Below are 12,222 nucleotides of genomic sequence, written 5' to 3'. Positions count from 1 at the left end.
TTGTCCAAAATCACAGCTTTTGGACCAAAAAGTACTGACAGTGCCCAGCGGGCACACATGGACATTAGATCCCTTTTGGGGTAGGAGCGGGGGCGATGCCCGCCGGCCCCGTCCCAGCCTCCTGCAGCAGCAGCGGGGTTTTGGGGTCCCTGCTCTCACCCGAAGCCTCTTTTTGGGGTTAGGGCAGGCCCACAGCACCCCCCCGGCCCCAACCCGGCAGGGGGTAACCCCCTGCTTCCAGGGCTTTTTTTCTTAAATCCCTCATTTTTTGTGAGCCTGAAGGAGGGGCGAGGACGGGACCCGCTCCTTACCGTGGGGACAGCGAGCCCAAAGCACGACCCCCGGCGACCCCAAACCCTGCGAGTGGCCGAAACCCAGCCCTATAGGGCCGGGCGAGCACCCCCACCCCCACCCCCATCCCCACACCCCCCCATAAAGCGACCCGTGGGGGGGGGACCCCATAGGGCTGTGACCAGCACCGGGCCCCCCCCCAGCCGCACTCGGGGCCCCCCCCGGCCCCAATTCCCTCCCCCCCCCCCCCCCGGTGCCCCCCCCTCACCTGCAGGGCGGGGCCCGGCGCCCCCCGCCCCCCCCGGCCGCCTCCGGCCCGGCCCGGCCCGGACAAAGCGCGGCGCTGGGCGCGGGGGGGGGCGGGGCTCGGCGCCCCTCATGGACACGCCCCCTCTCGGCTCGTTCCGCCAATCGCAGCGCGCCGCCCGGGGGTGATTAGCATAAAGGCGCGCCCGGTGAGGGATTTGCATAGCCCGCCGGAGCTGGCCAATGGGAGGAGGAGGAGGGGGGTTGTTTGCATAATTTATGCAGCGCCTGTAGAGCCGCGTGGCGCCAACGGGGGCGCTGGCGGGAGCGGGCAACGCCGAGCAGGGACCGGCCAAGATGAACCCGGCCCGGCCAAACCCAACCGAGCCCAACCCAACCGAGCTGAACCGAGCCCAACCGAGCCCAGCCAAGCCAGTACAAGCCCTGCCAAGCCGAGTCGAGCCAGGCTGAGCTGAGCTGAGCCCAGCCACGCCAGGCCAAGCCAGCCTCCTCGTAACCCGACAGCTTTATTGCAATACGACAAGCACAAGCAGTGTCCGTATGCACACGACGACAGCGCCAGCAATGTACACGGTGTCCGGCTCCTTTCGGCCTCCTCCGTCCTGCTGCCCACCCCGGCCTCGCCGCCCGCCGTGCCCAGCCCCGTGGGGATGCGGCCTCTGAGCTGTGCCCGTCCTCAGCCTGCCCCATGGCCTCATAGGGACGGCGGGTGCCAGGCGGGCAGGGGGCGGCGGGGCAGGGGAGGGCACGGGGGTGTCCCCGCGTCTCTTCTGGTGCCCGTCCCGAGGCTCTCGGCGGGCTCCTACAGGGCGACGTTGAACTCTGTGACGAGGAAGTCGATGTAGTCCTTCTCCTTCAGCTTGAAGGCCTCGGCGATGATGCGGGCGGCCTCGCGGTGCTCCTTGCCCCGCAGCCCGGTGCCGTTCACCTCCAGGATGACGTGCCCCACCTTCAGCTTCCCGCAGTTGTGCGCCGAGCCCCCGCGCTGCAGGGACGTGGGGGGGGGATCAGTGGGGGGACACAGCCTGAATCTGCATCCCCCCGCTCAGCCCAGGGCTCTGGGCACGGGGAGGGGAGACGAGGCAGGGGCTGGCCCTTGCCAGGTCAGTGTGAACATCGTGGAAGTGAAATGTTTTGGGTTTGGGGAAGAGGAGAGGAATTTGGCTTTGTCCCTACACCACTGGCTCTCGGCTGACAGCGCGGCGCCAGCTGGGATGGCCAAGAACAACCAAGGCTCAGCTCTGCCTTTGTGGTGCTGGGACATCAATTTTGCCACAAGTAAACAGCCGGGGAACAGAGCAAGGAGACAGCTCCTGAGAGCAGGGCTGTGGGCTCAGTTCCTCAGCTGTCACTCACCATTCCCCCTCCCCAGTCCTGATCTGAGCAGAAAAAGAGGGTTCCCAGACATCTGGAGGGCCAGCCAAGCTCTCAGGGCTGCTCAGACCCCCCAAACACATCTGCAGCAAGTCCTGAGTTCCCAGGACATGCATTATGGCACGGCACATGAACACTGCTGCTCAGCAAATCCCCCCCCAGCAGCATGATGCCCTGGTACTGGGGACATTTGGGATTATCAAGGGGCAGATCCATCCCCCAAAATCCCCCTGGGGCAGGGCTGCAGCTGCTGTGGCTGATGGCAGGCGGCTGCAGGGCTCTCCTGAGCCTGCCCACAGCGACGGGGAGCAGGGGGGTGGGATGCGTGCCGAGCTGTTCCCGGCCTCAGCCTGCCCTACCTGGATGGTGACGATGCGGGGCAGCGGCTGCCGCGTGTTCGCTCCACCCTCGATGGCGATCCCCAGGGTCGGCGCGCTCTTGGACACCCGGATCAGGCACGAGGTGGGCTCCAGGAGCCCCGGCTGCGGGCAGACAGCGGGGCTGCCGAGAGAGCCTGGGCACCCTCTGCCCACTGCGCTCCCTCGGTCAGCGCAGGGACCGATGCTGACCCCTGGCAGTCACCCCAAAACTGGGGCAGGTCAGGAAGGGCGCGGGGAGGAGCACAGCAGCGCTCTGACCCCATGTCACAGCCGATTTGCTCCGTGTCAGGCTGCCAGGTGACTTCAGCCATAAGATGCTGCCCTGGAGATGTCCCCTCAGTGCCAGGAACGTTGCCGTGTCCCAGCTTGCTGGAGCTGGCAGGCATCGGACTCACCCAGCCAGGGTAAATCAGCCCTTTGGGGCCCCTCTCAGCTGCCCTCCCAGCAGGGAGCTGCCTCCGCTCATTAAAACAAAAATCACCCCTTTAAACCCCAAGGGGGGCCACTGCCAGCAGGCGGAGGGAGCACAACCACGTGCACCAGGGTGGGACGAGGTGGTGGGGACCAGCTCTGCCCTACAGCAGCCCCAGGAGCCCTCCTCCCACAGGACCCCGACCCGTGAGCACCCCGGACCCATCCTCACCGGCTTAGAGGCCCCCTCTGCCGCCGCCTCGCTCCTGGCGGCCTCCTTCAGGCTTCGGCTCTTCCCGAGGACCGGCTGCCGGCTCTTGTCCTTGCCGCCCATCTCCAGCTCGCCGATGTCCACCCCGCTGTCCTCGCTGAGGGTCTGCCCGCTGTCCGACAGCTGGGACAGCGTGGAGGCTGGGGGAGAGGGGGGATGTCAGGGGGGAGGCCGGCGGCGAGGCTCTGCCTCCGAGGACTGAGGATAGGGCCAAGAAGAGGCCACGGCACCCGCTGCCAGGCACTCGGATCTGGTTTTGGAGTGGGGTTCCCGGGTGAACCCCTCCCTAAGAGCGGAGCTGTGCATGGGATAAACGGCCCTAAGACTGGACCCGGGATCCAGCTGGGATCCCAAACTGGGCTGTGGGAGCTCCAGGATCCTGCTGGGGTCAGCCCAGGGCCTTCATTCTGCCCCCAGCCCCCAGGAGCACGAGGTGCTGGGCGGGAGCTGTTTCCCCCCTTCGATCCCCGAGGGATTGGGGTGCAGCTTCACCCTCTGGGGCTGGCTGGCAGCAGCACGGGGACCGGGGGAAAACACCTGGGGTGCCCCCAACGACACCCCTCAAGCAGGGCCCTGCCCAGGGGCACCCCAAGCCCCTCGCTCCCTCATTACGCTGATTAATTAACTAATTGCAGTGGGAGGACGGTGCCACGGGAGGGCGACAGTGCTCCTCGCTGCGGGTCCCAGGGAGCCTGGAGGCACACGGGGCATTTGGGGGGGACCCTGGGGCACCCCGGGGTGCTGGGGCACCAGCACCAGGTCTGGGCACCCTCAGCACCCCCAGGGACCCTTCACTTCCACCATTTTCCCAGGATAAGCTCAGGATCAACCTGAGCCCCGTGCTCAGCGTCAGCACCATGTTTTTTCTTCAAAAAACCTGGGAAAAATGGGAAAATCCTAGAATTGCTATTTTTTTTTTTTCTTTCAAAACTCTGCTGGAAGCAGGTTATATGAACTAACACAGCACAGCCCACGCATGAGGCTGCAATCAGCTGCCTACGGGAGCCTGGTCTTTGCGTAAAGCTCAGCCTGAATGGCTGCGGGGACACAGCCAGGCTTTGAGGAGCGTCCCGAGGGCCGGCAGGGAGCTGGCACGGCCGCGGGCTTCGCAGGTTTTCCAGCTCTGCCAGGAGCCAGGGCTGAGGGCTTTGTCTCAGGGCTTAGCACTACTGCTGCGGGTAACACTGCTGAGGGCTTACGTGTTGCCTGGATCTTTTTTTTTGCCGTGATGCCGTCCAGCTGCTTTCTGAAAATTTCTCTGAAAAAATGGCAAACCGACCTACAAATGCTGAATGGCAGCGTGCTGCCACACCGACCCAGCCTCCGTGGCCTTCACCCAGCTCTGCTGCCCCAGTTTGAGCAGGAATCGTCAAATTCACCTCTGGTGCCCCTCAATGAGAACAGAGAAACCCACAAAAATGCCTCATGCTCAGGCAGGAACCTGAGGCCTGATACAGGGCTCGCTCTCCCAATGCCCTCCCATGGGACCTCACCTTCTGCCTTCTCCTGCTCCTCTCTCTTGAGCAACATCAAGATTTATTTATTTTTACCCCATGGCCAGAAACAGGCACTGAGCATCCCCTGAAGCCAGGGAATGGCTGCGTGCACCCCTTGGTCCTACACCCGCCCAGATGGTCCGAGGCCGTGGGTTGGGCTGGTGGAGGCTGCAGGTTGGGCCAGTGGGGGCCACAAACTGGGCCAGTAGAGGCCACAGGTTGGACCAGTGGAGGCCACCCCCTGCAGTGCTCACAGGACACGCTCCCACCCCTCATCCCCGCTTGGCACCAGGCCTCCACAACCACCCAGCGCCCACCCGCAAGCCCCCATCAATAAAGCAACGAGAGCGGGGACCCCCCCGGCCCCTCTCGTCCCAGCAGGACACCCACCTCTGGCCTGGGGCAGGGGCCTGACTTCGTTGACGTCGGGCTCGCTGTTGGGCTGGTGGACCTCCACCATGATGAAGTGCTGGTTGGGGACGGCCCGCGGGCTGCCCCTGTCGGGGGGTGGGGGCGCGGGGTGCGCCGGGGGGGGCGGAGGGGACGAGGAAGGGGGTTTGTGGTGCCCGGGGGCTGCGGGACCCTCGGCGGGGGGACTCTTCAGCCTCGTCGGGGACTGGACCCTGGGGAAGGGCCCGATGGGGGGCTGGCTGAGCAAGGAGAGCTGGGCGTCCATCTGGCGCCGGGAGCCGTGCAGGGTCGGGGAAATGGTGGCGTAGATGGGGCTCGGGGAGGACTCCTCGGTGGAGGTGGTGGCGGTGGAGGTGACGCTGGCTGTGTCCTGCTCGGAGTGGTTAAGGGGGGGCGTGGGGTTTCGGGGGGCCACGAAGAAGAGGCCTGACTGGGAGGACTCGGAGGACGGGCGCTTGGGTTTGTCCTTCCCCGGGTTCCGGTGCTGGGCGGCGGAGGGGTCCAGCATCTGGGGGGCTGAAGGAGGAGGGGGAGGCTTGAAGTTGGGCGGCTCCTCCGGGAAGGACGAGAGGTCATCCTGCCGAACCAACAACAGAGCTGTCACCGGCCTCTGGACAGTGACTGTGGCAAAATAACCCATTTGCACAGCAACACCCATTAATGGTGATAAGAAACTGACCCACAGAAGAGGCCAGCTGGAGGACAAAGCACACAACTCCTGTCCTGGGTCCTACAACCAGACACTGCTCTTATTCAGACATCCCAAACCCTTTCTCTAAAGCAGTCCGATTAATTTCCTTCGGTGACACCCATCGGTCGGTGATACAGCAAAGAGAAACTGCGGCAGAGCCCGGTGCCAGGGGCTGGCAGCAGCGCGGTGCCTTACCAGGGAGATGTCCGGCAGGGTGTTGATGCTGCTCTGCTGGCCGTCTCCACCTCCCTCCATCTCTGACGTGTTCTGACAAGGCAAAGGAAGAAACAACCTGGTCACGGCACCAACGAGCACCCACCAAAGGGGCAGCACGACAGGGAACATGCAGAGGGATGCAGGGCATCGCCCTGCCCCCTGTGAGGGGCATTCAGCCGGAGGGTTTCATTTTCTGGGTGGTTCCCCTGAAGACTCGCACCCCACACAAGCAAAGCAACTCGGAACTGCCTCTGCCAGGGTAAGGAAGGTGCTCAGCGCGTGCTGTGAACCTGCCCCGTGGGGCCTCTGCCCTCCTGAGCCAGAGCACTGCTCCCTGTGCCATTGGGAAGAAGGAGGAATGAGCTCTGAGGCGCAACACCTGGATCTTCCCAGGGAGCAGGGCAATGGAAAAGGTAAATCCTCCCTGCCCTGCAAACCAGCCGGTCTCAGATGCAAACAGACGGGAGCTGCTGCCACTGCCTCCCTGTTGGGAGTCTAAATGTCATTAGGAAATACAGGAACAGAGCCCAGCACAGCTCCAGGAATCGGGAAGGGCCACGGGAATCGGCCAGCCTGCCCCTATAGGGCCAGCACAGGTCCCGCAGCAGAGGGCATGGATGCGGCTGGAAGTGCAAAACGTCTCCCTGGCAGAACCAGGGGCTGGCTGTGGAGCTCTGCCCCGGTGAGCTTTCCTTGCCCTGGCCCCAGAAGGGTCCAAACTGGTCCTGAGCTGAGCCCAGAGCCGTGGCTGTGCTGCTGGCCGTGTCCCCCTGCCCCTCAGGCACCAGGAACCCAGCCCACCTCGATCCCATCGCGCTCCCGGGGCCGTTTGTTCATCTGGGGTGGGACGGGCAGGGTGCAGCTTGTGTTTAAGTGTGGGTTATTTATTGCAGGATAAACAACTGATTAGCTGAAAAGCTGGTGCCTCTGTATTTTCCCCATCTGCTGGAGGCTGCTGCTGTGCCTGTAAGACGTTAGCGTCCCAAAATAGACACGGGAGACAATTAAAAGCATTAGAGAAGCAGCAAAAACATTGATGGAAATTGCTTTTATCTCCGTGGCTTCCGAAGGAGCCCTGGAGAATGAAGGCTGAAAGAAACGGCTTGTTCGGGGAGGGCAGGGGTTTCATCAGCCTGTGAGACTGCGCCTTCCCCTGACGAGGGTGATTTCGCCCCCAATCCGATCCCATGGAGGTGGCTTTGGGGAGAGACAAATCCACAAATCCCCTGCCCGCTGGGTCTCTGACCCAACCGCGGCAAGCCCGGGCTGAGGAGAGATGTGGCTGACACACAGCAGCAGGACGATCAGGCTTTGGGCAGCTCTGACACGCTGGGGCTCTTCCAAAAGGAGCCTGCCTTTATTTATACCCATTGAAACGATCGTGGGCTGCTCCTGCAAGGTGGGACCCTGCTGGCTTGAGTGCCCGCAGGGCTGACCGGGATCAGGGGAACTCGCTCGGGGCTGTGCAGTGGGGCATCAGATTGCAGAGAAGTGGCAGCGAGTGCAAAAAGCCCCGGTGCCATCACCTCCCTCGTGACACCATGGAGTGGAGACACTTGGCTGGCCAGGGCCACACACACAGCTGGCAAAATTGCACCAAAATGCAGAAAAGTGCCCCAACGAGAAGGGTGCCCTGCATGAAGCTGCCCAGGCTCAACCCCCTGTGCCACCCACCTCCCACTACTGCCCGCAGCCTTCAGCCCAGGCCCGGCCCCGTTTGAGATCTACACCCCCAGCTCTTCCCCTTCCAGCCTCAGCCTCAGAGATTTGCCAGAGGAGCGAGGATCAGAGCCCCCCGATGCATGCAGGAGCAGCCTGCCTCCGAACCCGCATCGCTACTAAAGGAACAGCCGCCCTACAATCTGCCCCACTGAGCCCTGTGCCCAGCACCGTGGCATCGAGCCCATCCTGGAGCACATCCTACATCCCAGCCCAGGCCTCCTGGCACACGGTGGCTGTGTGGATCCAGCCAGAGCCCCAGGACAGCCCCGATCCCGCTGCCCAGCTCGGTGCCCCCTGACACCAGCGCTGCTCATCCCGCCCGGGCTCTTCTTTGTGCCGGCTGTGCCAGCAGGAGATTTGCCTTTCCGCTACTTGAGTGCTCTGGGGGCAAAAGCGATTACACAGAAATTGCTCCGGGCTGTAAAACGTAATGGCTTTTAAGCTGAGCACGCTGCTTTCAGGAATTGGCTATTTTCAGACCGTGATTTCCTGGATCTCCCTTAAAAGCCCCACCGAAGCCATGTGCCGCTGCTCTGAAAAATGGGCAGTGGCATTTACTGAGGCTGCTGCCTCTCACCGCCTCTCCTTTGCCCCAGCTATTTCCCAGTTACCTACGGGAAGTGGGAGCCAGGCGGGGCCCTTCCAGCCCCTCTGCAGGGTGCAGCTGGGGGACTTTTGTCCTCCCCACCTTGAGCAGAGCCCCAGGGTGGAGCGACAGAGCTGGAGAGCATCTTTCAGACAGGCAGCCTGTTTCCATTCACAGATTAGGTGGTGGAGAAAACCACCAGCTCCCTGGGGGATACAGATCAACCTTTAATTAACCTCCCAGTTCCAAATGAGTCCCTTATCTTCCTGTAACTGCTAACAAGAGCTTTACAGAGCCACACAGCCCAGCTCCCGCAGGGTTTAGCTCTTGAGTAACTGCGCCAGGCTGAGCGGCAGCCCAGCCTTCCCCCTCTCCTCCCTTCCTTCTCCCTCTCCCATGCACTTGCAGGGCTTGAGGAAAAAGATGAGGGTGCCCAGAAGGCCAGGTCCCAGGAGCCCCTGAGCACAAACATCTCAGACTTGGTGGTGTGGGGGGCTCTTCTGGCATGGGCAGCAGCGATACCCTCCCACGGGGGCTGCTGGACCTGGCAGAGGTCTCCAGTTCCTCTGCTCTTGTTCTGCGGACTCTTGTGCTTGAGGTTCTCTTCCCAGCAGAGGAACAGCTCAGGACTTCACACCGTCATCCTCTCCTTATGCTCCTGGTGACACAGAGACAACGGCAGGCAGCCGAGCCGAGTTCCTGCACTGGGAGCAGCCCTGCAGCTTCGGGGAGCTGGGAGCAGCTCCCGGGGAGCCAGAGCCTGGGAGGAGAAGGCATTTTCGATGACAGTCTATTTGCTAGGAGGCAGTGGAGAAGAAAAATGAAATCAACGGGGATCTCAAATCCTTAATCCTAATAATGAGTGCTGGGGCAGGAGGCAGGGACAAAGGCAATGCTAAATCCCTTAAGGACTGCCTTGGTTGCAGGCAAATTAGAAACTCACACTGCTCTGATCAGGCAAGCCACATCTGATTATTGCAGTCTACAATTAACCTCTGCTTTGCAGGTCTCATCTTGAGATCCAAATCTTCCAAATCTTCCATCTAGGAGAGGTGGCAATGACGATCAGGCAGACACAGCCAGTGGGTGGCACAACCGAACAAGACTTCGTCTCACCGCCGAGTACCCTTCAGACATTCCGAAATGCAATCACTTTCCATCCTGATCAGCCCCATACGAGCTATTTTTGGCATGTCTGCCCACAAAACCTCTGACTTTGTTCATGAAACCAAAGAAACCTGTCCCAAGGCTCAGAATGTCTCTGATAAATCTCACAGCTTTCTTCTAGGCAACTCTTGTTCCTGGGGGATGAGGCATTTGGGTCGGGTTCTCAGCTACCGGAGGCTCTGTGGCGCAAAGCAGTACTGGTGAGTGGTGGAGCTGAGAGCTGCGGTGTGTGAAACCTGCTGACCGTCACCATTCAGTGCCCAACAGCCACGGGAGAGGGCAACACACCCCGCACAGCAGAGCCACACTGCAGGGCACGAGCGTGCAGCCCTTAGCCTCCTCCCAGCCCTGAGCTCTGTGATTACAGGGAGATATTCGAGGCTCTGAGATGTGTGCAAGGATTTCTCCAAGGCTGAACACGCACAGTGTGAGCACAGCAACCCTCCTGCACAGATTTTTGCACACCTGAGGTCTGTAAGAAAGCTCTCCAGTCCCTGGGGATGTGTGATACGCTGTGACACCCCGCGGTGTTTCACCAGGGTGCCTACGCAGGGAGACAGGGCAACAGCAGGGAGAGCTGGCACAACAGGGCCACGAGGCAGGGGACACAGCCGGGGGGCCCTCGGATATTAATGCTGCCAGTCCTTCTAAAAGCCCAGCCCTGAGCTGCTGCTGGCACTTGGGGCTTTCATTCAGGCAGGACATTGGTACCAGTCGGGGCTGGTTCACAGCTGAGCTTGGTCTGCACTGCGGTGCTGAGACCCGCAGCCTTGCTGCTGAGCTAGGGAAGGGGACTTAGGAACGGCTCAGCAGAGCCACGGGGAGAAGAAGCAGAGCTGGGAGACACGAGGCGGCTGCTCACGTGGCCGAGACACGTGCTGGCCCCGGGAAGGGCCTGTCCCCCACCTCCCGCCCAGCGCACATCCGCACGCACTCGCAGCTCGCCTCCTATGGCAACTGCGGTACTCGAGCTGCCCGAGTCGCTGCTGGTCCCTACCTCCATCAGGTCTATTAGCCACAAGAGCCGCTCCTGGGGACGTGCGAGGGAAAAGCAGATTAAAACAAGCATAAAAGCGAAAACATAACGTCAGGGAGGATGCAGAACAAACAAGCGAGAGCAGCAAACCCCAGCACGACGCATCCCTCCTCCCCCAAGCCCACCCTGCAGGATCCACGTCCCCGTGCTGAGCAGGAAGGCTGCAATCAGCCCCTCCTGAGAGAGCAAACAGTCCACAAGCTCCGTGCCCCCTCTCTCCCCTGCGAGCTGCTCAGCACCCACCACCCAGAGCCCCTGCTCCCTGCCTGGCAGCAGCTTATCCTGATCCAGAAAGGCACTCGCTGCAATCCATCCTGAACACCGTGAGCCATCCTTTGGGTATTTCTGAAGTCAGCAGGACAAAAACACAGCTCTGATGCTCTGAACCTTCCCCGAGGCCTTTTGGAAAGCAGGACCAAACTGTGGGAAAGATATAGCCCCAGGAAAGCCCCCCACCTTGCTGCCCCTCTGCAGCACAATCCCACCCGCCCCGCACGTGGGCCAGTTTGCTTGCTGTCGAACAAGCAGAAAGCCCATCATCATCTGTTCTTTTCAAGAAGGTTTTAATTTCCAAGGTTGCTAATGCATTTGTGATGAAAGGCATTTTACGGCCAGGAAATTAATTTGGGGGCTGTGTGCCTGCACATTCTGAGGTGATTACGATAACTTAATTAGACGGTGCGTGCAACGAAGGCCTGGCAGCGAGACGTGGGAGCGCTGCTGCTAAATGCTGGAGTGGGCAGAGGCTGGGACAGGACACAGCTGGCCTGGCTGCTGGGGACCCGCTGGGACAGGGAACAGCCAGCCACAGCTCTGAGGAGGTGGCTCAGAAGTGGCAGCAAGAGCTGGAGAACAGTGGCAGGGACGGCGTGGCAGCAGCGAGTCGCTGCAATTTCTGTGGCTGCAGCCTGCACTGTGAGCTGGAGGCACTGGGTGGGAAGCAGAGTTGCTCCCTCCCTGGGGACAAAGGGATGCTCAGCCCCCACGCAGAGGATGGGACATCTATCTCGTCTCAGGGGCACTGAGAGATACCACGATGTGTCACCCTGTCACCTTATTGCCCCTACAGATCACACGCTTGTGCCCAGCCTGCAAGGACCCCAGAGCATCTCAGAATTTAAGTACCTGCAGCGCCCATACAGGACACCAAACGTGTGCAGGATCCATCAGAAGGCAGGCAACGCTGGGGCAACACCGTGCCTGCCCCTGCACTCCTGCTCCCTGCCTCCTTCCAGCCCACCCGGCTGCTCTAGACCCTTCTCTCTCTGCTGCCAAGCAAATGGATGGCAAAGGCCTCTCGGAGCAAGGCTGTGCTTTCCAAGGCAGCAACAAGTCATCGTTTTCCTGCCCCTGTAGGATACTCCAGGACCCCTGCCTCTAAAAGCAGGAGTGCTGTGGCACAGCCTGCAGCCAGAAGAGATGAGCGCTGGCAGCTTGTAAGGGGATAAAAAAGCTTTGCAGGAACCCATCGGGGAAGCAGACTTCATGCTGGGGGAAATGCCTGCAGAGCACTTGGGGGAACTGAGTTTGCTGCAGGGCTGCCAGGAGCTGGGGTTGAAGGGAAAAGGAAGAGCTGGAAGAGACTTACCCGGGCCGAGCTGACGGTTGTGGAGGTGAAGTGGCTGCTGGAGGAAGAGACGGTGTCACTGTAGGACATCATGGAGTAGGAGTCGGTGCCGACGCTGGGCCCTGAGGGCTGCCGGGCCTTCATGGATTCGATCTCTCTCTTCAGCACCAGGTTGTCGAAGCGGTCAAGGTCTTGCGGGGAGATCACGCCCCGCACCTCTGAAAGCAGTGAGAACTGGGCCAGGCAGACAGACAACCAAAGAGAGGTTGGAGCATGACCACACTCCCGGGCACGTGAAGCCCCATCCTCCCCCCGTTCAGCAGTGGCAATGAGACG

The 12,222-nt window shown here is 61.4% G+C and overlaps 1 protein-coding gene across 1 annotated transcript in view; it reads right to left on the bottom strand.

Annotated features, from left to right (window-relative positions):
* Window positions 1-1,061: 1,061 nt before the first annotated feature.
* WHRN (whirlin) overlaps window positions 1,062-12,222 on the bottom strand; it is a 48,520-nt gene continuing 37,359 nt past the window's right edge. Inside the window, exons 7-12 of the mRNA XM_032200528.1 lie at window positions 11,908-12,120; window positions 5,788-5,859; window positions 4,881-5,478; window positions 2,956-3,134; window positions 2,292-2,414; window positions 1,062-1,543 (exon numbers count right to left, since the gene is read on the bottom strand). Coding sequence (XP_032056419.1) covers window positions 1,361-1,543; window positions 2,292-2,414; window positions 2,956-3,134; window positions 4,881-5,478; window positions 5,788-5,859; window positions 11,908-12,120 — 1,368 coding nt within the window. The 3' untranslated portion in view covers window positions 1,062-1,360. The remainder of the gene's footprint in view (window positions 1,544-2,291; window positions 2,415-2,955; window positions 3,135-4,880; window positions 5,479-5,787; window positions 5,860-11,907; window positions 12,121-12,222) is intronic.

Source organism: Aythya fuligula, chromosome 19, assembly GCF_009819795.1.
Source record: "Aythya fuligula isolate bAytFul2 chromosome 19, bAytFul2.pri, whole genome shotgun sequence".
In the NCBI taxonomy this organism is placed as follows: Eukaryota; Metazoa; Chordata; class Aves; order Anseriformes; family Anatidae; genus Aythya; species Aythya fuligula.
The sequence above is the reverse complement of the archived record's forward strand: the minus strand, read 5'-3'. Positions and strand labels throughout refer to the sequence as shown.